The 27867-nt window shown below is 48.5% G+C and overlaps 1 protein-coding gene across 1 annotated transcript; it reads right to left on the bottom strand.

The window, feature by feature from the left end:
• Positions 1-233: 233 nt before the first annotated feature.
• Positions 234-26204, bottom strand: LOC119937766 (P2Y purinoceptor 8-like). The gene is made up of 2 exons (XM_038757392.1): positions 25915-26204; positions 234-1335 (listed from the first exon to the last, which is right to left on the bottom strand). The coding sequence occupies exons 1-2, from the start codon at positions 25971-25973 to the stop codon at positions 234-236; spliced, it is 1161 nt and encodes a 386-aa protein (XP_038613320.1). The 5' UTR covers positions 25974-26204.
• Positions 26205-27867: the final 1663 nt, after the last annotated feature.

The raw sequence follows: 27867 nt of genomic DNA, 5'->3' as shown, positions 1-27867 counted from the left end.
CAGACCCGAGGCCTGTGTCGGAAACAGAAGCCTCAGCTCCGTTTCCCCGTCCCCACCCAAGGTGGCCCCTCCGGTCCTCCTCAGGAGCCGGGAGAGGGCAACGGCTTGGCGTCCGCAATCCCACCGGACGTCCGGTCGTCGGAGCGGCCCTACTCACGGCTCAAACGCGCCGCCTTCACCCCCAGTTCCCTCCCCCGCCGCCCCCTCACGCTCCCCAAATGGCTTCCCCAGGCCTAAAACACACTCTCTCGTCCCATCAGAGAAGCGTGGCTCCTCGGCTCCGGCCCGTCTCCTTGGCCGCTGGACGTGGACCGAAGCGACATTGCCTGCCCGGAGAAGACGCTCTCGCGGCGGTTTTCCGAGCTGTCGCTGCGGCTCCTGTTGCTCCCGATGACGTTCCGGAACGTCTGGTAGAATTCCTTGGAGGCGAAGTAGTAGACGAAGGGGTCCAGGCAGTTGTTCAGGCAGCTGAGGCAGAGGGTCAGCTTGTAGATGTGGTAGTAACTCTTTTGGAAGAACAGGCGGTTGACCATGTGGGCCAGGAGGACGAAGTTGTTGGGCGCGAAGCAGGTGACGAACACCAGGAGGACGATCCCGGCCAGCTTCACGGACCTCCTCGTCTGCCCGTGCCCGTCCCGGCCCGAGACCCGGACCAGCTTGCGGATGGTAGCCACGTAGCAGACCACCGTCACCCCGAAGGGGATGAGGAAGAGCACGATGAAGAGCGAGAAGAGGAAGACCACCCAGGCGGCGAAGTTGGGCAGCATGGTCCACTTGAGCACGTCGAAGCAGGTGACCACCCCCAGGGCCTTGACTTCGTAGGTCAGGTCGGTGAGGATCAGCGGGGACAGGGTGGCCAGCAGGAGGGTCCACATGGCCACGAGGGCCCCCACGGCGTAACGGTTCTTCCTCCAGCGGGAGGAGGACATGGGGTGGACGACCCCGAGGTACCGCTCGACGCTGATGAGGGTCATGGTGAGGATGGAGGAGTACATGTTGGAGTAGAACATCAGCGTCACCAGGTTACAGAGGGTCTTCCCGAAGATCCAGTCGTTGTGGTGGATGTGGTAGAAGATCTGAAAGGGGAGAAACGCGGCCAGCAGGAGGTCCGTGATGCCCAGGTTGATCATGAAGATGACCGAGGGGCTCTTGGGCTTGGTGTGGCGGCAGAGGAGCCACAGGGAAAAGAGGTTCCCGGGGATGCTGATGACGGCCACGAGGGAGTAGACCACCGGCAGGGTGATGGCGATGGCGCGATTTTGGAGCATCAGGAGGGTCTCGTTGTCCAGCTGGGTTGCGTTTCCGCTCATTGTCCCGGGCCGGTCCGCGGAGGGGCTGGAAAACGGGAAAGTAAGGATGATTGTCGTGGCGTTTGTCGAGCGCTTACTGTGTGCCAGGCGCTGTACTGAGCGCTGGGGTGGATGGGGCAAATCGGATTGGACGCACTCCCTGTCCCACTGTGGGCTCACAGTCTGGGGCAGGGGAGACGGACGTCAATACAGATAAATAAAATGAGAGAAATAATAACGACGATGGTATTTGTTGAGCGCTTACAATGTGCCAACCACTGTTCTAAGCCCCGGAGTAGATACAAGGTGATCAGGTTGTCCCACGCGGGGCTCACAGTCTTCATCCCCCTTTTACAGATGAGGGAACCGAGGCCCAGAGAAGTGAAGTGACTTGCCCAGAGTCACCCAGCTGATAAGTGGCGGAGCTGGGATTGGAACCCACGACCTCCGACTCCCAAGCCCGGGCTCTTTCCACCAAGCCATGCTGCTTAGCGAACAAAAGTGCTTCAGGGCTGGGAGGAGGGGAGAGAAAAGGGATAAATAAAATGAGCGATATATACCTAAGTGCTTTGGGGATGGGACAGGGGGAGAGCAAAGGGAGTAAGAGCAACACAGAAGGGAGTGGGAGATGGGGAAAAGTGGGGCTTAGTCTGGGAAGCCCTCTTGGAGGAGATGGGCCTTCAGGTGGGCTTTGAAGTGGGGGAGAGTATCTGTCTGGCAGATTTGAGGAGGGAGGGCATTCCAGGCCAGAGGTAGGGTGTGGTGAGGCGGGCGAGATGGAGGCACGGTGAGAAGGTTACCAGTACAGGAGCGGAGTGTGCGGGCTGAGGTGTAGAAGGAGAGAAGCGAGGTAAGGTAAGAGGGACTGCTTTAAAGTCAATGGTGAGGAGTTTCTGTTTGGTACGGAGGTGGGTGGGCGGCTATTGGAGTCTATTGAGGAACAGGGTGACGTGTCCGGAACATTTTTTTAGAAAAAATGGTCCAGGCAGCAGAGTGAAGTAGGGACTGGAGTGGGGAAAGGCAAGCGTTTGGGAGGTCAGCAAGGAGGCTGACGCAGTGATCCAGGCGGGACAGGAGGAGAGATGGTATTAACATGGTAACAGTATGGGTAGAGAGGTAAGGATGGATTTTAGCGACGTAGCGAAGGTGAGACCGACAGGATTTGGCGACCGCTTGAATGTGTGGGTTGAAAGAGAGAGAGGGGTCAAGGGTAACGCCAAGTTTGTGGGCTGGTGAGACGGGAAGGACGGTGACAGTGATGGAAAAGGCAGGGGGAGGACAGGGTTGTTGGGGAGACGATGAGGAGCTCTGTTTTGGACGTGTGGAGTTTGAGGTGACGGGAGGACATCCAAGAAGAGATAACTTGAAGGCAGGAGGAGAGGCGAGGCTGGAGAGAGGGAGGGAGATCAGGGCTGGAGATGGAGATTTGGGGGTCATCGCCATAGAAATAATAGTTGAAATCCGTCTCCCCCTCTAGACCGTCAGCTCTTTGTGGGTAGGAAACGTGCCTACCAACCCCTCGTCCCCCTCTCCATCCCCCCCATCTTACCTCCTTCCCTTCCCCACAGCACCTGTATATAAGTATATATGTTTGTACGTATTTATTACTCTATTTATTTATTTTACTTGTACATATCTATTCTGTTTATTTTATTTTGTTAGTATGTTTGGTTTTATTCTCTGTCTCCCCCTTTTAGACTGTGAGCCCACTGTTGGGTAGGGACCGTCTCTATATGTTGCCATCTTGTACTTCCCAAGTGCTTAGTACAGTGCTGTGCACACAGTAAGCGCTCAATAAATACGATTGATTGATTGATTGGTGTATTGTACCCTCCCAAGCGCTTAGTACAGTGCCCTGCGCACAGTAAGAGCTCAATCAATAAGATTGATTCAATTCTAAGCACCTGGAGAGAAGTTACTGGGACCTTTGATTGCCAATTTGTACTTCCCAAGCGCTTAGTACAGTGCTCTGCACATAGTAAGCGCTCAATAAATATGATTGATGATGATGATGATCACTGTGTGCTCCTCCTACCTAGAACGGTGCTTCATTTGAATACATTAAGATAAGTTTAAAAACCACAAAGGCATGGAAAAATGGAAGAAAAAAGGATGAATAAATCAATGAGTAAAGAATGGAGCGTGGACATTAAGATGAGCATTAATCATCATAATAATGATGGCATTTATTGAGCGCTTACTATGTGCAAAGCACTGTTCTAAGCGCTGGGGAGATTACAGGGTGATCAGGTTGTCCCATGTGGGGCTCACAGTCTTAATCCCCATTTTACAGATGAGGCCCAGAGAAGTGAAGTGACCTGCCCAAAGTCACACAGCTGACAAGTGGCGGAGCCGGGATTTGAACCCCTGACCTCTGACTCCAAAGCCCGGGTTCTTTCCACTGAGCCGCATGGCCTAGTGGAAAAAGCACGGCCTGGGTCCCAACCCCAGCTCCGCCACTTGTCTGCGGGGTGTCCTTGTCCAAGTCACTTCACTTTTCTGTGCCTCCGTTACCTCGTCCGTACAATGGGGTTGAAGACCGTAAGGCTCCACCTGGAACAGGGTCCGCCTCCAACCTGATTAGTTTGGATCTACCCCAGTGCTTAGTACAGTGTCTGGCACATAGTAAGCACTTAGGAGATACCGTAGATATATACCTGGCATGTATTTACTGAATACAGGGCAACACTGATACGCCGAATCCATTTATTATGCGTGATCTGACTATATTGCATCTACCCCAGTACTGCGGTATCTATCCCGGCTCCGCCACATGTCTGCTGTGTGACCTTGGGCAAGTCACTTAACTTCTCTGAGCCTCAGTGACCTCATCTGTCAAATGGGGATTAAGACTGTGAGCCCCACGTGGGACAACCTGATCACCTTGTATCCCCCCCAGCGCTTAGAACAGTGCTTTGCACATAGTAAGCGCTTATCAAATGCCATCATCATTATTATTATTATTACTGAGCAGAGTGCTTGGCATATTGTAAGCGCTTAGCAAATACCACAATCATTATTATTATTGTTATTATTATTACCTACCCGAATGCTTAGTACAGTGCCTGGTACATAGTAAGCACTTAATGAATGCCACAGTCATTATTATTATTATTATTACCTACCCCAGTGCCCAGTACAGTGCTCAGAACAGTGCTTTGCACATAGTAAGCGCTTATCAAATGCCATCATCATCATTATTATTATTACTGAGCTGAGTGCTTGGCATATTGTAAGCGCTTAGCAAATACCACAATCATCATTATTATTGTTATTATTATTACCTACCCGAATGCTTAGTACAGTGCCTGGCACATTATTATTATTATGACCTACCCCAGTGCCCAGTACAGTGCCTGGCACATAGTAAGCACTTAACAGTGCCACAGTCATTATTATTAGTTGTAGTATCATTATTCCTTATCCCAATGCTTAGTACAGTGCCTGGCACATAGTGTGTAGCAAATACCACAATCATTATTGCTATTATTACCTATCCCAATGCTTACTACAGTGCCTGGCACATAGTAAGCACTTAACGAATGCAGCAGTCATTATTATTATTATTATTATTACCTACCCCAGTGCCCAGTACAGTGCCTGGCACATAGTAAGCGCTTAACAGTGCCACAGTCATTATTATTAGTTGTAGTATCATTATTAGTTATCCCAATGCTTAGTACAGTGCCTGGCACATAGTAAGCGCTTAACAATTCCACAGTCATTATTATTAGTAGTAGTATCATTATTACTTATCCCAGTGCTTAGTACAGTGCCTGGGACATAGTGTGTAGCAAATACCACAATCATTATTGCTATTATTACCTATCCCGATGCTCACTACAGTGCCTGGCACATAGTAAGTGCTGAGAAGCAGCATGGCTCAGTGGAAAGAGCCTGGGCTTTGGAGTCAGAGGTCATGGGTTCAAATTCCGGCTCTGCCAATTGTCAGCTATGTGACTTTGGGCAAGTCACTTCTCTGTGCCTCAGTGACCTCACCTGGAAAGTGGGGATTAAGACTGTGAGCCCCCTGTGGGACAACCTGATGGCCTTGTAACCTCCCCAGCGCTTAGAACAGTGCTTTGCACATAGTAAGCGCTTAATAAATGCCATTATTATTATTAACAAATAAACACAGAAAAAAAAATCAGGTCCAGGGAGAGAGCTAGGGCTCCATTATCTGGTCGTTCTGCCGTCTGGGGCTTCCGGATTTTGTTTTATGTGAACTGCTGCGGGGGCCCGTGTAGGAGGGGAGAGGGTGTTTGCCCACCGAGTCGACTAAACCACAGACATCCTCAGGGAACACCACTCAGTAAACGAGTTCATAAGTGAGCGAAACCGTGAGGCCGAGAAGGTTTCCGCCGCCCGAAAGCTTCCGAGTCCTGGAGCGGGTGGGGAATTCAGATGCTGAGCGCTCAATAAATACCACTGGTTGATCGATCGATGACCGTCTCCCCCTCGAGACCGTGAACTCGTTGTGGGCTGGAAACGTGACTGGCATATCATTCTAATGTACTCTCCTGAGCGCTTAGTACAGTGCTCTGCGTGCAGTCTGCGCTCAGTGAAGTGGCTCGCCCCAGGTAAAACAGCAAACAAGAGCAGAAGCAGAGGCTCAGCGGATAGAGCCTGAGGTTGAGAGTCAGAGGTCGTGGGTTCTAATCCCGGCTCTGCCACTTGTGTGACTTTGGGCAAGTCACTTCACTTCCCTGGGCCTCAGTTCCCTCATCTGTAAAATGGGGATGAAGACTGTGAGCTCCACGTGGGACCACCTGATCATCTGTTCTAAATCCTGGGGGGGGGAAACAAGTCCCCCCCCAGGACTTAGAACAGTGCTTATTACTGTTATTACTTATTACTTATTACAACCAGATAATGGAGCCCCTTTAAGCTAGCTCTCTCTCTGGACCTGATTTTTTTCCTATGTTTATTTGTTAAGCACTTACTGTGTGCTAGGCACTGTAGTAAGCATTGGGATAGGTATTAAGCACCTAGTAAGCGCTTAACAAATCCCAACATCATTATTATTATTATTAAGAGGCATAGCCGGGATTAGAACTCAGGGCCTCTGACTCCCATCCCCATGTCCTTTTCACTAGGCCACGCTGTTTCTCCTAGGCCACACAGCTTCCAAGCATCTGGGACATTGCTCTGCGTATAATAAGCGCTCGATAAATACCCCCGATTGAGTAATTGGGACAGTCATGACCTAAGTGGATTGAAACTTAAGGTATCACCCCAACTAAGTCATTTTCCTCCTCTTCTGCAACTCCAAAAAACAGGTCCTTGTCTTGGTGTTGTGACAAAACTTGTTCAGGGCGTTGGGAAAAGGATTGTTGGAAAAGCAGCGTGGCCCGGAGGAAAGAGCCCGGGCCTTGACGTCAGAAGACCTGGGTCCTAATCCCGTCTCTGCCACTCATCTGCTGTGTGGCCTTGGGCAAGTCACCTCACTTCTCTGGACCTCAGTTTCCTCATCTGTAAAATGGAGGTCGAATCCCCTTTCCGTTTCGACGTGGGACAGGGACTGTGCCCAACCTGATTATCTCGTATCTAGTACAGTGCTTTGGAAGAAGGCAACGGGAAACCACTTGGCTATTTTTCCCAAGAAAAATATAGATCCGCTACCAGAACGATTGCAGATGGAGGTGGGGCGTTCTGGGAGAGATGTGTCCATGGAGTCACTATGGGTCAGAGACGATTTGACAGAGTAATAATAATAATAACGGCATTAATTAAGCGCTTACTATGTGCAAAGCACTGTTCTAAGCGCTGGGAAGTTTACAAGGAGATCAGGTTGTCCCATGTGGGGCTCACAGCTTTAATCCCCATTTTACAGATGAGGTAGCTGAGGCCCAGAGAAGTGAAGTGACTTGCCCAAAGTCACCCAGCTGACAAGTGGCAGAGCTGGGATTTGAACCCATGACCTCTAGACTCCAAAGCCCGGGCTCTTTCCACTAAGCCACACTGCTTCTCTAGCATAAGACGTGTACGTGTAAGCACTTAACATAACCACCACTGTTATTATTGGTATTATTATTATTATTATTATTTGTACAAGTGCCATGGGGATGGGATAGCTATCAAATTGTAAGCTCGTTGTAGGCAGGGAATGTGAATGTACCTGTTTATTGTATATCGTACTCTCTCAAGCGCTTAGTACAGTGCTCTGTACTCAGTAAGCACTCAGGCAGTACCATTGATTGATTGATTGATTTCCAAACCAGGGTGCCGAATGAATGAGGGAACGGGGTGGCAGAGTTTAGAGTCACATTCTGGGCTAAGCTTGCTCGTGCTTAGCGAGGCTCAGCACAATTTTTTGCTTAAGAAAACCCCGGTCTTGGTATTTGGCTCCGGACCATCCCTTCAGCTCTGCAAGCCAAGATGACACCTGCTTGCAAATTTCCATCTGGCAAGGCACGGGGTTTGTACCCCTGGCAATGCAAATCCAGCAAAGAGGAAGAGGAAATTCTTCTCCAGATCAAATCTGTGGCTTTCCTGCCCCAGAGACCTGTCTTGCTGATGCTCTTTAATTTCTTCTGAAGAGTATCAAGAGGAGAGCATTTTGTTCCGACAAAGCGGCCAAGATCTTTTTTTTTTCCTCTTTTTTTAACGATATTCGCTCAGTGCTTACCACGTCCCTGGTGCCATTTTTAAGAGCCGGGGTAGATAGAAAGTAAGGGTTGGACACAGTCCAGTCCCACATGGGGCTCACAGTCTTCCTCCCCATTTTTCCGATGAGCGAAGGCATAGAGGAGTGAGGTGTCTTGCCCAGGATCACACGGCGGACAAGCGATGGAGTCGGGATTAGGACCCTGGTCCTCTGATTCCCAGGCCTGTGTTTTTGAAGGCCCATCTCCTAGAGAAGCAGCGTGGCTCAGTGGGAAAGAGCCCGGGCTTTGGAGTAAGAGGTCATGGGTTCGAATGCCGGCTCTGCCACTTGTCAGCTGTGTGACTTTGGGCAAGTCACTTAACTTCGCTGTGCCTCAGTTCCCTCATCTGTAAAATGGGGATGAAGACTGTGAGCCCCACGTGGGACAACCTCATCACCTTGTATCCCCGCAGCGCTTAGAACAGTGCTTTGCACATAGTAAGCACTTAATAAATGCCATTATTATTATTATTAGAAGCCCCCCACTCCTCTCCTCCCACTCCCTTCTGCCTCACCCTGACTTACTCCCTTCATCATCCTCCCTCCCATCCCCACAGCACATATGGTTGTATCTGTATATATCTGTATTTTACTTATTTATGTATATTAATGTCTCTCTCCCCCTCTAGACTGCTAGCTCACCGTAGGCAGGGAATGCACCTGTCTGTTGTTGTATCGTATCCTCCCAAGAGCCTTGCACACAGTAAGCGCTCAATAAATACGATTGAATGAATTGAATGAATGCTCTTGACCCTAGTTCCTGGTGCACCTTAAAAAAATGGTCATGGTAAAAATCTCACAGACAAAGCTTGGAATGTGACATAATAATAATAATGATGGCATTTATTAAGCGCTTACTATGTGCAAAGCACTGTTCTAAGCGCTGAGGAGGTTACAGGGTGATCAGGTTGTCCCACGGGGGGGCTCACAGTTTTAATCCCCATTTTCCAGATGAGGTAACTGAGGCCCAGAGAAGTGAAGTGACTTGCCCAAAGTCACACAGCTGACAGTTGGCAGAGCTGGGATTTGAACCCACTACTTCTGACTCCAAAGTCCGGGCTCTTTTCCACTGAGCCACGCTGCTTCTGAAGAGAAGTGGGAGAAGCGGGAAGATCCATAGCCGGGACACAAATAATAATAATATCTGTTAAGCGCTTACTACGTGCCAAGCACTGTACTAAAGTGCTGGGATAGATAAAAGGTAATTATGGGGCTCACAGTCTAAGTGGGAAGGAGAGCAGGTATTTAATCTCGTTCTATAGGTGAGGAACCTGAAGTTTGGAGAAGTTAAGTGACTTGCCCAAGGTCACCCAGTGGGCAAGTGTTGGAGTCAGAATTAGAACCCAGGTCCATCTAACTCTCAGACCCAAGCTCTATCCATTAGGCCACACTACTTCTATAATTTGTTATATGTTAAGCACTTCTTATGTGCCAGGCACTGTAATAAGTGCTGGGTAGATATGAGATAATCAGGTTGGCATCCCCATTTACAGATGAGGTAAGCTAGGCAAAGATAAATAAATTAATAATAATAATAATAATGGTATTTTTAAGCACTTACTATATGCCAGGGCATTGTTACTAAGCACTAGGGTGGATACAAGCAAATTGGGTTGGACACAGTCCCTGTCCCCCATAGGGGCTTACAGTGTTACAGTGTTAAGGAGAAGCAGCGTGGCTCAGTGGAAAGAGCCCGGGCTTTGGAGTCGGAGGTCATGGGTTCAAATCCCGGCTCCCCCAACTGTCAGCTATGTGACTTCTCTGTACCTCAGTGACCTCATCTGTAAAATGGGGATTAAGACTGTGAGTCCCCCCGTGGGACAACCTGATCACCTTGTAACCTCCCCAGCACTTAGAACAGTGCCTTGCACATAGTAAGCACTTAACAAATACCCCCCAAATCCCCATTTTACAGATGAGATAACTGAGTTACAGAGAAGTGAAATGACTTGCCCAACATTGCACAGCAAAAAAACGGTGGAGCCGGAATTAGAACCCAGGTCCTTCTGATTCCCAGGCCCGGGTTCTACCCACTAGGCCACACTTAAGTCGTTAAATGGTGAGTGGTTTCTCACTGGTGAGAATGTTTTGCAGGTCTTTTCTATTTCTATTGTTAGGGCTTCAGCAGAGTCTGAAACACTTCTTATCACATAGAGAGAGGAAGAGAGAGAGTGAGAGGAAAAGTGGAACTGAGAGGGAAACAGAGATAGAGAAAGAGAGGCAGAGATGCAAGAGAAGCAGTGTGGCCCAGTGGACACAGCCCGGGCTTTGGAGTCAGAGATCATGGGTTCAAATCCCGGCTCCGCCAGTTGTCAGCTGTGTGACTTTGGGCACGTCACTTCACTTCTCTGGGCCTCAGTTCCCTCATCTGGAAAATGGGGATGAAGACTGTGAGCCCCCCGTGGGACAACCTGATCACCTTGCAACCTCCCCAGCGCTTAGAACAGTGCTTTGCACATTGCAAGCGCTTAAAAAATGCCATTATTATTATTATTATTATTAAGAGACAGACAGTGACAAAATACAGAGAGAGACCGAGACAAGGTGAGAGAGAGGCAGAGACAGAGAGAGAGAAACAGATAAATTCTCATTTCTCTGAAAAGAGGCAGGATTGGACCCATCTTCGTAGTGGGGATCTCCTCAATTCTGTCTTCCATTTGGCGGGGGCTCCTGGGGGTGGGAGGTTGCAGAGATGGGTCACAGGGGTCTCTTCCCTTCCCGGAAGACCCCGATTGCAGCGGGGGGGTTGATGATTTTCGGTGGGCTGTGCTCATTCCCCTGAGATGCAGGGAAAGGGACTTTTGGCCATCAAAAAATGCATTCCCCGCCAAAAACCTGTCAGCCAAAACATCCATCAATCAGCGGTATCCATTGAGCACTTACTAATAATTACAGTACTCATCAAGCGCTTACTATGTGCCGCACACTATTGTAAGTGCCGAGGTTGATGCAAGTTAATCACTTTGGACACCTGTCCCCAGTGGGGCTCACCCTCTCATCCCCATTTTACAGGTGAGGTAACTGAGGTCCAGAGAAGCGAGGCGACCACCCAGCAGACTTGTGGTGGAGACGGGATTAGAACCCATGTCCTTCTGATTCCCAGGCTCTATCTACTAAGCCACGTGGCTTCTCACGTGGAGCACTGTACTAAGCACTTGGGAGAGTACAGTGCGGTAGAAGTAACAGACGCGTTCCCTAAATGAGTTAACCGCAACCTATGAGACCCTCCACCTCCACCTACACGTATACACACACAGACACAAACACACACCGGCAGACACATGTACACCCGCTGCTTTGTAGCTTTTAAGGGACAGTGGCTTCAGATTGTTACTGTGTCACTGCATGTGGGGGACGAGGGAGGAGGGTTGAGTTGAGTCGCCGCCTTTTTATCACCTGAAAAGCAGATTTGCTTTATGGCCAAAAGCCTTCAAAACCCACGACGAGGGGGAGTGGGGTTTTGAGGGAGTGACTCGATTTCCTATTTATTTTATTTTGTTAGTATGCTTGGTTTTGTTCTCTGTCTCTCCCTTTTAGACTGTGAGCCCACTGCTGGGTAGGGACTGTCTCTATATGTTACCAATTTATACTTCCCAAGCACTTAGTACAGTGCTCTACACACAGTAAGCGCTCAATAAATACGATTGATGATGATGATGATTTCCTACCGTTGTGGAAACTTTAAGGCCCCTGAGAGCAGGCAGGGTTCATTCATTCATTCATATTGGGTGCTTACTGTGCATAGAGCCCAGTACTAAGTGCTTGGGAGAGCACAACAGAACAATCAACAGGCACATTCCCTGCCCACAGTGAGCTGTTCCACACCGAGCAACCCCGTCTTTCGTGAGCTTGGCTGTTTCTCGTCTTCCAATGAAGGTGGGGGTCAAATTTTTCGCCGATCCCCAAGGGAGGTGAATTTTCACAGTTTGGGAGCCCCGTTAGGGTAGCTAGGTTGGAGTAGGGCAGAGGCTGAGGCTTCCGGGAATCCCCCCAGAAGAAGTGAGATGGGGAGAATAGGTTGGACCGAAGACCGAAAAGCAGGAAAGAGCCCAGTGACCGATCAGGCAGCAAGCTGGTTTGCCCCCCTCTTGCCCCCTGCCCCCGCCGGAGCCAAGCACGGCAAGGGTGTCAATCAATCAAATCAGCCAGTTGTATTTATTGGGTGCTTATTATGTGCAGAGCACTGTACTGAGGGCTTTGGAGAGTCTCTGCCCACAAAGAGCTCACAGTCTTAGAGGGGGAGGCAGATGTTCATAGAAATGAATAAATGACGGAGGTGGACACAAGTGCTGTGGGGCTGAGGGAGAGGTGAAGAAAAGGAGCAAATCGGGGCACCGCAGAGGAAGTGGGAGAAGAGGAATTGAAGGCTTAGTTGGGGAAGGCCTGTTGGAGATGTGCCTTTGATAAGGCTTCGAAGATGGAGAGAGCGACTGTCCGTCGGATACGAGGAGGAAGGCCACTCCGGACCAGAGGGAGGACGTGGGTGAGAGGTCAAAGATCAGAGAGCACCGTCTCCCGCCGTCCTCCTGCAGGCGAGGAAGGTTGTTTTTCACCGATCTTTAAAAAGCTCAAAAGTTTCGCTTTGAGTGGGAGATTTTTTTGATCTGGTGAGGGACAGCCTAACGGCATGAGCAGCTGTGGCAAACTGACTCTCGCTCACTGGACAGTCCAAACCCCGCAGGTCCTCGGACCTTGGGCCTGGGAATCGGAGGATCCGGGTTCTGAGCCCGGCCCCACCTCCTGTCTGCTGTGGGATCTCGGGTAAATCACTTCACCTCTTTGTGTCTCAGTTCCCTCATCTACAAAATGGGGATTCGATAGCTGTTTGTTTTTCTTTCATGTTATTTGTTAAGCGCTTACTCTGTACTAAAGTACAATTAATCAGTGGTATTTATTGAGCGCTTACTGTGTGCAGAGCACTGAACCAAGTGCTTGGAAGAGGACAAGAGGACACAGTCTTCTAGACTGTGAGCCCTTCTAGGCTGTGAGCCCACTGTTGGGTAGGGACCGTCTCTATATGTTGCCAACTTGTACTTCCCAAGCACTTAGTACAGTGTTCTGCACACAGTAAGCGCTCAATAAATACGATTGATTGATTGATTGACAAAGAACAGAGTGGGTAGATGCGTCCCCTGCCCACAGCGAGTTTACAGTCTAGAGGAGGAGGCTGACATTAATAGAAATAAATGAATTACAGACATAAGTGCTGTGGGGCTGAGGGAGGGGTGAATAACTTGTACTTCCCAAGTGCGTAGTACAGTGCTCTGCCCACAGTAAACGCTCAATAAACACGATTGAATGAATGAATAAAGGGAGCAAATCAGCAGAAGAGGAGATGAGGGCTTTGTCAAGGAAGGTCTCCTGGAGGAGATGGGTCTCCAATAAGGCCTTGACGGAGGGAAGAGCGACCGTCTGCGGCGTTCCGACGTGGGCGAGAGGTCGGCAGCGGGCTAGATGAAATTGGGGTACAGTTGGCATTAGAAGAGTGAAGTTTCCAGGCTGGGTTGGAGTACGAAAGTAGCTAGTAGGAGGGGGCAAGGTGATTGAGGGCTTTAAAAATGGATGGTGAGGAGTTTCCGTTTGACGTGGAGGCTCTTGAGCAGTGCGGAAACACGGCCTGAACATGTCTGTAGAAAAACGTGCTGGGCAGCGAAGTGAATTACGGATCAGAGTGGGGAGAGACAAGAGGCAGGGAGATCAGCCAGAATTAAGTGCTTGAATTAATGCTGTAGCGGTTGGGAGGGAGAGGAAAGGCTGGATTTGTGAAGGTTGAACTGACAGGATTTAATAACAATAATAATAATAATAACAATGATGGCATTTATTAAGCACTTACTATGTGCAAAGCACTGTTCTAAGCACTGGGGAGGTTACAAGGTGATCAGGTTGTCCCACGGGGGGCTCACAGTCTTCATCCCTGTTTTACAGATGAGGTAACAGGCACAGAGAAGTGAAGTGACTCACCCAAAGTCACCCAGCCGACAATTGGCGGAGCCAGGATTTGAACCCCCGACCTCTGACTCCAAAGCCCGGGCTCTTTCCATTTAATGAAGGGTGGGGTAGTGGGGGGGAGGAGTAGAAACACAGAATGCTTTGGGGGGTCTTGGAATCACAGCAACAAGACGTCCTTAAAGCGGTACAACTGCCTCATAGACACCCAAGGGGTGGATTTTGATCCCTCCCCAAAATATCAACATGATGGCATTTATTAAGCCCTTTCTCTTCTCTCTGCCTTGCACATAGTAAGCGCTTAACAAATGCCTTTATTATTATTATTATAAATAAATAGAGTAATAAATACGTACAAACATATATACGGAGAAGTGAAGCGACTTGTCACACAGCAGGCAACGGGGATTAGCTCCCAGATTCTCCGTCTCCCAGGCCCGGGCTCTTCCCACAAGGCCGCTCCGCTTCCCTGTCCTCCCTCCTCATTAGACGGTGAGGCGCGTGAGGGACTAGCTTGCACCCACCCCAGCGCTTAGTACAGTGCCTGGCACCTAGTAAGCACTTGGAGACCACCACAGGGATTATCATTATTCCGAGGTTAAGTCGGGCCAAACAACGGCAACGAGAAGGGAGATTTCCGCCGAGGGCGAAGAGAGAAGCCAGTATCGGAGGAGGCGGAGGGGGTGGGGACGGGGGGTTGCCTCTGAATCCGAGCCAGCTGTGCTAGCGGATGGAGGGGGGGTGGGAGGCTGTGGTTTACGGTGGCAATTGAGGCTGCCTACATGTGGAAAGCGCGGTGGCCCCACGTGTCAGACGGAACACGGGGACACCTGGGGCCCTGGCCGCCAGCCCACGTCGCCACCCCGGGCCGGATGACACGTGCCCGTGAGTCTCTCTGGGCCTCAACTCCTCCGGGCCTCAGTTCCCTCCAGAATAATCATTTGTTCGGCGCTTACCGTCCCAGAATAATCATTCTGGTATTTGTTCAGCGCTTACTAAGCACCGTACTAAGCGCTGGGGTGGGTACAAGCCAGTCGGGTCGGACGCAGTCCCTGTCCCTCGTGGGGCTCATGGTCTTCATCCCCGTTTTACAGATGAGGGAACGGAGGCCCAGAGGAGCGAAGTGACTTTTTTATTTTTTAATGGTATTTATTAAGCACTTAGTCCATGCCCAGCGCTGTACCAAGCACCGGGGTGGATGCAAGATAATCAGTCAATCGTATTTATTGAGCGCTTACTGTGTGCAGAGCACTGTACCAAGCGCTTGGGAAGTCCAAGTTGGCAACATAGAGAGACGGTCCCTACCCCACAGTGGGCTCACAGTCTAGAAGAATCAGATTGGGCACAATCCCTGTCCCACATGGAGCTCAGTTTTCATCCCCATTTCAATGGTATTTAAGTGCTCACTCTGTGCCAGGCCCTGTAATAATAATAATAATAATAATAATAATAATGGCATTTATTAAGCACTTGCTACGTGCAAAGCACTATTCTAAGCGCTGGGGTAGCTACAAGGTAATCAAGTTGTCCCACATGGGGCTCACAGACTTAATCCCCATTTTCCAGATGAGGGAACTGAGGCCCAGAGAAGTTCAGTGACTTGCCCAAAGACTTGCCCTGTACTAAGCGCTGGGGTGGATCCAAGCTATTCAGGTTGGGACTCACAGTCTTCATCCCCATTTTGCAGATTAGGGAACTGAGGCCCCGAGAAGTGAAGTGACTTGCCCAAAGACTTGCCCTGTACTAAGCTCTGGGGTGGATCCAAGCTAATCAGGTTGGGACTCACAGTCTTCATCCCCATTTTGCAGATTAGGGAACTGAGGCCCCGAGAAGTGAAGTGACTTGCCCAAAGTCACACAGTTGGCAAGTGGCAGAGCCGGGATTAGAACCCGTGACCTCTGTCTCCCAGTAGGGACCGTCTCTATATGTTGCCAACTTGTACTTCCCAAGCGCTTAGTACAGTGCTGTGCACACAGTAAGCGCTCAATAAATACGATTGATTGACTCTCACTGAGCCACGCTGTCTGTAAAACGGGGGTGAAGACTAGGAGTCTCTTCAGGGACACAAATCGTGAGCAAACTGATTTGGTTAGATCCAGTCCCAGTACTTTTAAAAAGTCACTTAACATCTCTGTGCTTCAGTTACTTCTGTAAAATGGGAATTAAGTCGGTGAGCCCTTTGTGGGACGGATTCTGGCCAACGTGATTCGTTTGTATTCACCCCAGCGCTAAATCCAAGGCGTCGCAGAGAGTAAGCGTTCAACAAATACCGTTTTTAAAAGAGTCCCTTCACTTCTTTGTGCCTCGGTTACCCCGTCTGAAAAGTGGAGATTAAGACCGTGAGCCCCATGTGGGACAGGGACTGTGTTCAACCCGATTAGCTGGAATCCAGCGCTTAGTACAGGGCCTGGCACAGAGTGAGCACTTAACAAACACCATTAAAATGGGGATGAAAACTGTGAGCATCATGTGGGACATGGACTTTGCCCAACCTGATTATCAGCGCTTAGAACAGTGCTTGGCACATAGTAAGTGCTTAACAAATACCACATCATTATTACTATTACTACCACAGCGCTTAGTACAATCAATCAATCAATCAATCAATCGTATTTATTGAGCACTTACTGTGTGCAGAGCACTGTACTAAGCGCTTGGGAAGTACAAGTTGGCAACATATAGAGACAGTCCCTACCCAACAGTGGGCTCACAGTCTAGAAGGGGGTGACAGAGAACAAAACCAGACATATTAACAAAATAAAAATAAATAGAATAGATATGTACAAGTAAAATAAATAGAGTAATAAATATGTACAAACATATGTACAGGTGCTGTGGGGAAGGGAAGGAGGTAAGACGGGGGGGATGGAGAGTGGGACGAGGGGGAGAGGAAGGAGGGGGCTCAGTCTGGGAAGGCCTCCTGGAGGAGGTGAGCTCTCAGTAGGGCTCAGTAAGGGAATCTATTGAACTCCCCCTCTAGACTGTAATCTCGTTGCGGGCAGGGAAGGTGTCTGTTGTATTGTTCTACTGTACTCTCCCAAGCTCTCAATGCAGTGCTCTGCATGCAGTGAACACTCAATAAATGCTATTGATCAATTGATTTGGCACCCCCCGAGCCTTTCCCTTCACCAATCTATCAATCGCAGATATTCATTGAGCACTTTCTGTGTGCAGAGCACTGTACTAAGCATCCCGGCTCTGCCACTTGTCAGCTGTGTGACTCTGGGCAAGTCACTTAACTTCTCTGGGCTTCAGTTCCCTCATCTGTAAAATGAGGATGAAGACTGTGAGCCCCCCGTGGGACAACCTCGATCACCTTGTATCCCCCCAGCACTTAGAACAGTGCTTTGCACATAGTAAGTGCTTAATAAATGCCGTCATTATTATTATTATTGGAAGCAGGGGACAGCTTTACTAACTCAGTTGTACTCTCCCCATTCAATCGTGTCTACTGGGCGCTAACTGCGTGCCAAGCCCTGTGCAACAGTACAGCAACAAACGGATGTATCCCCTGCCCACAACGAGCTCACAGTCTAGAGGGACTCAACTGCTCAGTACAGTGCTCTGCTCCCACAGGTGCTCAGGAAACACACTTGATCAATTGGCTGCTGCTTCTCGCTGTCCCTGGAGCAGGTGGTGGGAGACGAAGGGCTAAAACAGTACAGTGCTCTGCACACAGTAAGCGCTCAATAAATACGATTGATGATGATGAAAACATCTTTAAAGAGTAGTGGTAGAAACTGCGTCTATCAAGTGCCTAGCCGAAGCGGTGCGTTGCAGCGGGAGGCTTTTCTCTGACTGGCCAGGGGATCCCGGGATGGATTTGAGAAAGGTCAAAGTTGATGTTTAATTGCCTGTTTATTTCGTTTTTTTTTAAATGGTATTTGTTAAGCGCTTGCCCGTTGACTAAGCTCTAGGGTTGATCATTTTAAATAATACTAACCGTGGTATTTTATGAAACACTATGTTCCCGGCACTGTGCTAAGCGCTGGGGTGGATACAAGCCAGTCTGGTTGGCCACCTTCCCAGCCCCTGGTGAGGCTCACGGTCTCAATCCCCGCATTACAGATGAGGGAACTGAGGCCCAGACAAGTGAAGCGACTTGCCCAAGGTCCCCCAGCAGACAAGTGGCGGAGCCGGGATTAGAACCCGTGACCTTCCGATGCCCAGGCCCTTGTTGTAGCCACTGCACCGTGCTGCTTCACTAATCAGGTAGGGTACAGCGCCTGTCCCACGTGGGACTCACAGCTTTTATAGCCACTTAACTCCTCTGGGCCTCAGTTTCCTCATCTGTAAAATGGGGATGAAGACTGTGAGCCCCCCGTGGGACAACCTGATCACCTTGTAACCTCCCCAGTGCTTAGAACAGTGCTTTGCACATAGTAAGCGCTCAATAAATGCCATTATTATTATTATTATACTCTCCCAAGCACTCAGTACAGTGCTTTGCAAACAGTAAGCGCTCAATAAATACGGCTGGAAGAATGAATCCCCATTTTGCAGATGAGATAACTGAGCCACGGAGAAGTGACTGGCCCAAGGTCACCCAGCAGACAAGCGGCGGAGCCGGGAATAGAGCCCGGGTCCTTCTGACTCCCAAGTCTGGGCTGTAGCCACTAGGCCAGGCTGCTTCCGTGACAAACTGACTGTCCTGTGTTGTAAGATCTTCGTGGGCAGGGACCGTGTCCGATTTGTGAAAAGGGGTTTCATTTCAATCATATTTATAGAGCGCTTACTGAGTGCAGAGTACCGTACTAAGCGCTTGACTGGGTTTGGTCCTCAGGGAGTCCAGTATAGTGTCAAGTTGGCATCTGACCAATATCAGTAATGCATATTTAATAAGTTCAGTCAGGGAGAAGAAACGGGAAGGCCTCTCATCATCATCATAATCACCAATGGCATTTATTAATAATAATAATGATGGCATTTATTAAGCGCTTACTATGTGCAAAGCACTGTTCTAAGCACTGGGGAGGTTACAAGGTGATCGGGTTGTCCCACGGGGGGGCTCACAGTCTTAATCCCCATTTTACAGATGAGGGAACTGAGGCCCAGAGAAGTGAAGCGACTTGCCCAAAGTCACACAACTGACAAGCGGCGGAGCCGGGGTTTGAACCCCTGACCTCTGACTCTTTCCATTGAGCCACGCTGCTTTATTGAGCACCACGGTGTGCAGAACACTGTAGTAAGTGCTCTGGAGAGTCCAGTACAACAGAGTTGGTGGACACATTCCCTGCCCAAAGGAAGCTCACAGTCTGGAGGGGAAGACAGACCACCCATCAATCAATCGGTGGTATTTATTGAGTACTTGGTGGGCACAGATCTTTTTTTTTTAATGGCATTTATTAAGCGCTTACTATGTGCAAAGCACTGGATTTGAACCCCTGACCTCTGACTCTTTCCACTGAGCCACACTGCTTTATTGAGCACCACGGTGTGCAGAACACTGTAGTAAGTGCTCTGGAGAGTCCAGTACAACAGAGTTGGTGGACACATTCCCTGCCCAAAGGAAGCTCACAGTCTAGAGGGGAAGACAGACCACCCATCAATCAATCGGTGGTATTAATCAATCAATCGGTGGTATTTATTGAGTACTTGGTGGGCGCAGATCTTTGGACTGAGCGCTGGGGAGCGTACAGTGCGGCAGAGATGGTCGACACGTTCCCTGCCCACAACAGACTTACAGTCTAGAGTGCCAACCTGAGGGTGGTCTTGCGTTCCCGGCAGGCCGGCAATCCCCGGCAAAGCTCGATGGCACGTTATTACGCCCACCGACTCTCTCGATTCTGTTGTTGACTTCACCTCTGCTCTGAAAGTGTTTCCCCGCTTTCAGCCGCCTTCGGCGTATGGTTTGCAAAAAGATTCTCTCTGCTACCGGTGAGGCCCTCCCGGCCTTTGAGCTTGGCAAGACTTCAAAAGGAGTCTAGCGCGAAACAGAGACCAGCCGATTGCACAAGGATGCGAGAATTAGACCTCTTGTGTCTCTGCTTCCTGCTAAGTTCTCAAACCAGTACTCGAGGCAGAGGAAAAATGTTGATGAAGAAACATCTTAATCTTGTTGGGTTTTTTTCCCCCTCGTCTCTCGTTTCGTACAGAAGCAAACCCCTCGCCCACGAGATGAGGCTGATTTGCATGTCGTTGTGTTTTAAGTGAGGCGTTATGCCGGCTTTTATTTGTTTTTTGTTGATTTCCTTTCTCTCAGTTTTTCTCTTTCCCTTTTTCGGCCGCTTGCGTTTTGTTAAATACCTAGGCCTCTAAACCCACCTGGGAACAGATTCTGGTGGCAGGTGCTGAAAAGTTGGGGTTTTTTTCCCTTTTTTAATGCTATTTGTTAAGTGCTTACTATGTGTCAAATGTTGTTCCAAGCACTGGGGTAGCGACAGGTTAATTAGGATGGACGCAGTCCCTTCAATTCAATTCAGTCGTATTTATTGAGTTCTTCCTCTGTGCAGAGCACTGTACTGAGCACTTGGGAGAGTACGACAGTAAACAGGCAAGCTCTCTTCCGACATTGAGCTGACAGCCAGAGGGAGAGACAGACATTAATAGAAATCAATAAATGACCGATATGAACGTAAGTGTAATGGGGCCGAGGGGGGGGACGATGAATAAAGGGAGCAAGTCAGGGCGACGCAGAAGCTACAGGGAAACGAGGAAAGGAAGGCCTAGTTAGGGAAGGCTTCTTCGGGGAGATGTGCCTTTCATAAGACTTTATAATAATAATAATTGTGGTATTCGTTAAGTGCTTACTCTGTTCCCGGAACTGTTCTAAGCGGTGGGGTAGATACAAGCTCCATCAGGTTGGAGACCTTCTAGACTGTGAGCCCACTGTTGGGTAGGGACCGTCTCTAGATGTTGCCAACGTGTACTTCCCAAGCGCTTAGTACGGTCTCTGCACACAATAAGTGCTCAATAAATACAATTGAATGAATGAATGAATGAATGAGACAGTCCATGTATATATGTCCAGTCCTGTATATATGTTTGTACATATTTATTACTCTATTTATTTTACTTGTACGTATCTATTCTATTTATTTTATTTTGTTAATATGTTTGGTTTTGTTCTCTGTCTCCCCCTTCTAGACTGTGGGCCCACCATTGGGTAGGGACCGTCTCTAGATGTTGCCAACTTGGACTTCCCAAGCACTTAGTCCAGTGCTCTGCACACAGTAAGCGCTCAATAAATGCGATCGATTGATTGATTGATTGATGTACCATATTGGGCTCACAGACTCTGAAGGGGGAGAGAGTAGTGGATGGTCGGATATGAGGCGGGAGGGCGTCCGTGACCAGGGGGAGGACGTGGGCGAGAGGTCGGCCGGGAGATGGACTAGATTGAGGTACAGTGAGAAACTTGGCTTTAGAGGAGCGAAGTGTGCGGGCTGGGCTGGAAAAGGAGAGTAGCGAGGTGAGGTAAGAGCGGGAAACCTCCCCCCCGATCACCAGTGCACCACCCAAAATAGTGCCTGGCAAAGAAATATTTCCTCCTGAAAGGTCAGTGAAGTCACCTCCCTGTCTAGCTGTCCCTTGATTATAACCCACCAATTGATGGCATCTATTGAGTGCTTACTGGCTGCAGAGCACTGTACTAAGTGCTTGGGAGAGCGAGGTCTAACAGAAGGAGCAGACACGTCCCCTGTCCATAACAAGCAGCGTGGCTCAGTGGAAAGAGCCCAGGCTTTGGAGTCAGAGGGCGTGGGTTCAAATCCCGGCTCTGCCAACTGTTGGCTGTGTGACTTTGGGCAAGTCACTTCACTTCTCTGGGCCTCAGTTCCCTCATCTGGAAAATGGGGATTGAGACTGTGAGCCCCCCGTGGGACAACCTGATCACCCAGCGCTTAGAACAGTGCTTTGCAAATAGTAAGCGCTTAACAAATACCATCATTATTATTATTATTATTGTTATTTGCACATAGTAAGCGCTGAATAAATGCCATCAAAAAAACAACAAAAAAACAAGCTGACAGTCTAAAGGGGGAGACAGACATTAGCATGAAGAAATCAGTAATTTATAATATATAATATATTTCAAAGGTATCGTGGCCTAGTGGATAGAGCATAGGCCTTGGAGTCAGGAGGTCATGGGTTCTAATCCCAGCTCTGCCACTTCTCTGCTATATGACCTAGGGCAAGTCACTTCACTTCTCTGGGCCTCAGTTACCTCACCTGGAAAATGGGGATGAAGACTGTGAGCCCCCCGTGGGACAACCTGATCACCCTGTAATCTCCCCAGTGCTTAGAACAGTGCTTTGCACATAGTAAGCGCTTAATAAATGCCATCAAAAAAACAACAAAAAACAAGCTGACAGTCTAAAGGGGGAGACAGACATTAGCATGAAGAAATCAGTAATTTATAACATATAATATATTTCAAAGATATCGTGGCCTAGTGGATAGAGCATAGACCTTGGAGTCAGGAGGTCATGGGTTCTAATCCCAGCTCTGCCACTTCTCTGCTATATGACCTAGGGCAAGTCACTTCACTTCTCTGGGCCTCAGTTAACTCAGCTGTTATAGGGGGATTGAGACTGTGAGCCCCATGTGAAACAGGGACTGTGTCCAGCCTGATTTGCTTATATCTACCCCAGTGCTTAGAACAGTGTAAGCGCTTAACAATTACCATAATTACTATAGTTATTATAAATGTTGTGGAGGTACATAAGTGCTTTATAAGTACAGGTATACATGTTTTCTATCAAGGCATATAAACTTATCTGTAACTGTTTCCTAAATTTAAAAACAGTATGGAAAACTATTTCCATATAGAAAAGGCATGTTTAAAATTGTGGTGAGGGTCCTATTAGAAAAGCCCCCAGGTAAACTACGTGGCACCAAAGAAGGGATTTGGTTAACGAGTCGCTTTTATTTTTTTAATGGTACTTGCTCAGTGCTTGTTATGTGCCAAGCACTGTGCTAAGCTCTAAGGTAGTTACAAGATCATCAGTCCAGAAACAGTCCCTGTCCCACATAATAATAATAATAATAATAATAATGGCATTTATTAAGCGCTTACTATGTGCCAAGCACTGTTCTAAGTGCTGGGGAGGTTACAAGATGATCAGGTTTTCCCTCGGGGGGCTCACAGTCTTAATCCCCATTTTACAGATGAGGGAACTGAGGCACAGAGAAGTGAAGTGACTTGCCCAAAGTCACACAGCTGACAATTGGTGGAGCCGGGGTTTGAACCCATAACCTCTGACTCCAAAGCCCGGGCTCCTTCCACAGAGCCACGCTGCTTCTCTATGGCTCACAGTCTAAGGGAGAGGGAGAACAGGTATTAAAACCTCATTTTACAGAGGAGGAAACTGAGGCAGAGAGAAGTGTAGTGGCTTGCCCAAGGCCACACAGCAGGCAAGAGGCAGAGCCAGGATTAGAAGCCAGGTCCTCTGATTCCCAGGCCTGTGCTCTTTCCACGAGGCCACACCGTTTCCCTAGCTCCCCTTCCTACTAGCAGAAATATCCAGTCCACAGCCCCCAAACCCCCACCCTCACTCCTAATTTCGCCCCTCTCCCTGATAAAATCCCATGATACTATAAACTCCTTGAGGGCAAGAACTGTGACTTCTACTTAAATTGTTTGCTTTCAAGTCCCCAGGACAATGCTCTCACACTGTACGCACCTAACTGTGAATAATAATGGTCTATTAATATATTATAACGTATATTTTCATTGACTATATGAAAAAAATCCAGAAAGCTCACCTCTGTGACCTCCCTCCCCTGATCACCAGTGTACCACACAAAACAGTGCCTGGCAAGGAAGTATTTCTTCCTGAAAAGTCAATGAAGTCGTCTCCCTGTAAACCTGTCCGTTGATTATAATCCATTAATCCATGGCATCTGTTGAGTGCTTACTGGCTGCAGAGCACTGTACTAAGTGCGTGGAAGAGTAAGGTGCAAAGAATTAGCAGACACGTTCCCTGCCCATAACAAGCTGACTGTCTAAACAGGGAAACAGACATTAGCAAGAATAAATAAGTATTTATAATATATAATATATTACTCTTGATAGTAATGGTATTTGTTAAGGGCTTACTATGTGCCAGGTACTGTACTAAGCACTGGGGTGGATACAAGCAAAGCAGGTTAGATTCAGTCCCTGTCCCACATGGGACTCACAGTCCCAATCCCCATTGTACAGATGAGGTAACAGATGAGGCCCAGAGAAATGAAGTGACTTGCCCATGGTCCCACAGCAGAGAAGTGGTGGAGCCGGGATTAGAACCCATGACTTTCTGACTCTCAGGCCTGTGCTGTATGCACTGTGCTATGGTGCTTCTTGTATTGAGCTCTCCCAAGCACTTAGTACAGTGTTCTCCTTGCAGGAAGCACTCAGTAAATACCATTGTTTGGTTGGTAGATAATAAATAATGATGAGGAGGGGGCAAAAGAGGAAGAGGAGGAGAAGAAGGAGAGGTAGTAGGCGAAATAGGAAGAGGATGAAGGGGGGAGGAAGAGGAAAAAGAGGAGGAGGAGGGGGAGGAAAAGGAGGAGGAGGAGGGGAAGAGGGGAGAAAGAGGGAGATCTGAAGGGGAAGAAAGGGAAACAAGAAGAGGAGGAGGAAGAGGAACAGGAGAGGGAGTAGGAGAAATAGGAAGAGGATGAGAGAGGAAGAGGAAAAAGAGGAGGAGGAGGAGAAGGGGAGGAAAAAGAGGAGGAGGAGGGGAAGAGGGGAGAGAGGGAGATCTGAAGGGGAAGAAAGAGAAACAAGAAGAGGAGGAGGAAGAGGAACAGGAGAGGGAGTAGGAGAAATAGGAATAGGATGAGGGAGGGAGGAAGAGGAAAAAGAGGAGGAGGAGAAGGGGGAGGAGGAGGAGGAGGGGAAGAGGGGAGAAAGAGGGAGATCTGAAGGAGAGAGAAACAAGAAGAGGAGGAAGAGGAACAGGAGTGGGAGGAGGAAAAAGAGGAGGAGAAGGAGAGGAAAAGGAAGAAGGGGGAAGGAAGAGGAAAAAGAGGAGGAGGAGAAGAATGGGGAGGAAAAGGAGGAGGAGGTTGGGGGAGGATGAGGAGGAACAGGAGAAGAAAAGGGGGGAGTTGGGGAGGAAGAAGAACAGGGGGAAGAGAAGGAAGAGGAGAAGGAGGAAGAGGAGGAGAAGGAGAGAAATAGGAGGGGAGGGGGATGAGTCCCTTTGGGTGCCTCGGGCCCAAGTTCACCCCATCCACAGATGGTGTCTGTCCTCTGAGTTCAGCCTTGCTAATAATAATTATAGTATTTGTTATTTGCTTACTATGTGCCAAGCGCTGTTCTAAGCTCTGGAGTAGATGCAAGCTAATCAGGTTGCCCCATGTGGGGCTCACAGTCTTAACCCCCACTTTACAGATGAGGTAACTGAGGCCCAGAGAAGTGAACTGACTTGCCCAGGTTCACACAGCAGACAAGCGACGGAGCCGAGATTAGAAACTTCTGACTCCCAGGCACTAGGCCATGCTGCCTCGGTCCAGCTCCATTATTAACTAGCATTTATTAAGCGCTTTTTATGGGCAAAACACCACACTAGATGTAAAGATCATCAGAAAGGCACCGTCCATGTGCTTCATGGGACTCACAGTCTAAGAGGGAAGGACAATGGGGGCCATATCCTCATTTCACAGAGGAGGAAACTAAGGCACCAAAGTCCCCCGGGAATTCCCGGTGGAAAGCGACGTGCCCCTCTAGAAGGTGACCCAGCAACTTGGGAAATTCACCTCAGGCGATATTCAATAACACTATGGATAGAAGTCGTCAAAAACGATTTTTCAGTTTGAGCTTTTGTGTGCCCGGGGTGGGGGCCGGGGGGAGAGGTAGTGAAACCACTACTCTTCTATGCTTTGTTTTCATCTTAAGAAATGAACTTCAACGGTAGATAGAAATATCCTTTATCTTCCCCCAAAAGATGATAGCGCTAAGTTGTAAGATCGGGTCTCCATTCAGATAAAAGTCTCTTGGCATTGAAGTGAATGAAAGAAAAGCAAGTTAGAGAAAAAAAAGTCCTTCCGTTGACTAAATTTGGAAGGCAAACGGACGGGTTAAAAACCCAGGATACTTGCATTTTTGTCGATTCTTGTGGGCGGTTAGTGTCTCGGGGAACATTTAATCCATTCAGCATTTGAGGTCTCAGTCACTTCAGTGAGATTTTCTCCTGCAACGATGAATACCGAATTAGCTCTAAATATGTTCTTCTTGAGCGCACCATCCCGTTCACAATCCTGTTTCGAAGGTGGCTTCTCAAAGCAGTCCACATGCCCCATTTTTCTTCCAGTAAGGCTGGATTTTCTCTCCAAACCAAGTCTCAGGGCTCAGCCTCTCCAAGAAGCTTCTCCCCAGCCCTAAGCACCCCAAAGTTCCCCGGATATTCCGATCCATCACCTCGGTCTGTGCCAAGTTTCTGCCCCGAGATTTCAAGATCAGCCAGCATCGGTGGGAGACAAATCGTCATTTTCCTCCATCCCAGTCCCCGTAGGCAGACTGCTGCAGCTCAGCTCTGCCTCCAGAACGACTTCTCCGTCGGCTTTATTCCGTTGCGACTGTGGTCTGTCTGACTGATTTACTCGCTTTCCAAATGTGAAGAAGAATGCCACAATCGTTTTGATTAATCACTTAAGCTCTTTCGGTTAGGAAGTCAGTTTGACCGGTTGAGGAATTTATTTTTTTTGTTGTTCACTTATTTCACAGAACCAAACTGAACCATTGACTACCGGCTCGAGGTATAATCTTCACCTTTATGCATTTTTCCACCACAATTACAATTTTATTCCCGCCTTTTTCCCCTTCACATATTATGGACTGCTTCTTAAATTTGCATGTCATCCTTCCTTGCACTGGGGCATTGCTAAGGAAGAAGTCCAGAAGAGTAAGAATTTCAGACTCCACTCACAAACTCTTGTTTCTTTGACTGATTTCCTTATTTTCCACGTGCTCTTGGCTTTTCTCCCTTTTTTCTCTCCAACCCCAGCCCCACAGCACTTCTGTCTGTATCCGAAATTTATTTACTTCTATTGATGTCTGTCTCCCCCTCTAGACTGTAAGCTCATTTTGGGCAAGGAATATGTGTAACAGCTCTCTTCATTCGTTCATTCATTTGTATTTATTGAGCGCTTACTGTGTGCAGAGCACTGTACTAAGCGCTTGGGAAGTACAAATTGGCAACATATAGAGACGGTTCCTACCTGACAACGGGCTCATGTTGTACGCTCCCAAACGCTTAGTACAGTGCTCTGCACACAGTAAGCACTCAGTAAATACGATTGAATTGAATTGAATTGAAAAGCCCTCAGTTCAGTGCTCTGCACAGAGTAAGCGCTCAATAAATACCATTCATGATGATGAAGACACTTCAGTGCTCTCTCTCTCAGGTTTCAGGTTCGATACACAAACAACTCTGTTGAGTTTCACGCAGTTTTCAAGCATTTAATATACAGCACTCAGCTTAGGATTTCAGGTCCAGTGCTCTGCACACAGTATGCACTCAATAAGTACCGCCTATCATGGTTATTCAGTCATTCATTCAGTTGTATTTATTGAGTGCTTACTGTGTGCAGAGCACTGTACTAAGCACTTGGGAAGTACAAATCGGCAACATATAGAGGCGGTCCCGACCCAACAACAGGCTCACAGTCTAGAAGGGGGAGACAGACAACAAAACAAAACAAATAGGAGATGGAGAAAGATTTAGAGCACAAGAGGAGAATCCACTATCTTGACTCTGAACTGAGCCCCATGTGGGACAGGGACTGTGTCTAAGCCAATTAACCTGTGTCTACCCCAGCACGTAGAACAGTGCTTGGCACATAGTAAGTACTTCACAAGTGCCATAATTATTAGTAGTATTATTATCAGAGATTCCCTGAAGAGAGTGGGAGGCCAGGGGAGGAAAAGAGGATGAAAATGGAAAGCCAGAACTCAGTAAGCCCACTGTGGGCAGGGATTGTCTCGCTTTATTGCTGTATTGTACTTTCCACGCTCTTAGCACAGTGCTCTGCACCCAGTAAGAGCTCAATAAA

This window comes from Tachyglossus aculeatus, chromosome 15 (assembly GCF_015852505.1).
Source record: "Tachyglossus aculeatus isolate mTacAcu1 chromosome 15, mTacAcu1.pri, whole genome shotgun sequence".
Lineage (NCBI taxonomy): Eukaryota > Metazoa > Chordata > Mammalia > Monotremata > Tachyglossidae > Tachyglossus > Tachyglossus aculeatus.
This window is presented reverse-complemented; position numbering and strand designations above follow the sequence as displayed.

Bases quoted from the DNA above. Each gene is read 5' to 3' on its own strand.
- LOC119937766 (XM_038757392.1), bottom strand. From the start codon at position 25,973: ATGCTGAATGGATTAAATGTTCCCCGAGACACTAACCGCCCACAAGAA. The intron at 1,336-25,914 runs GCAAGTATCCTG...CCCGTTTTCCAG, and splicing joins CCACAAGAATCGACAAAAAT to CCCCTCCGCGGACCGGCCCG.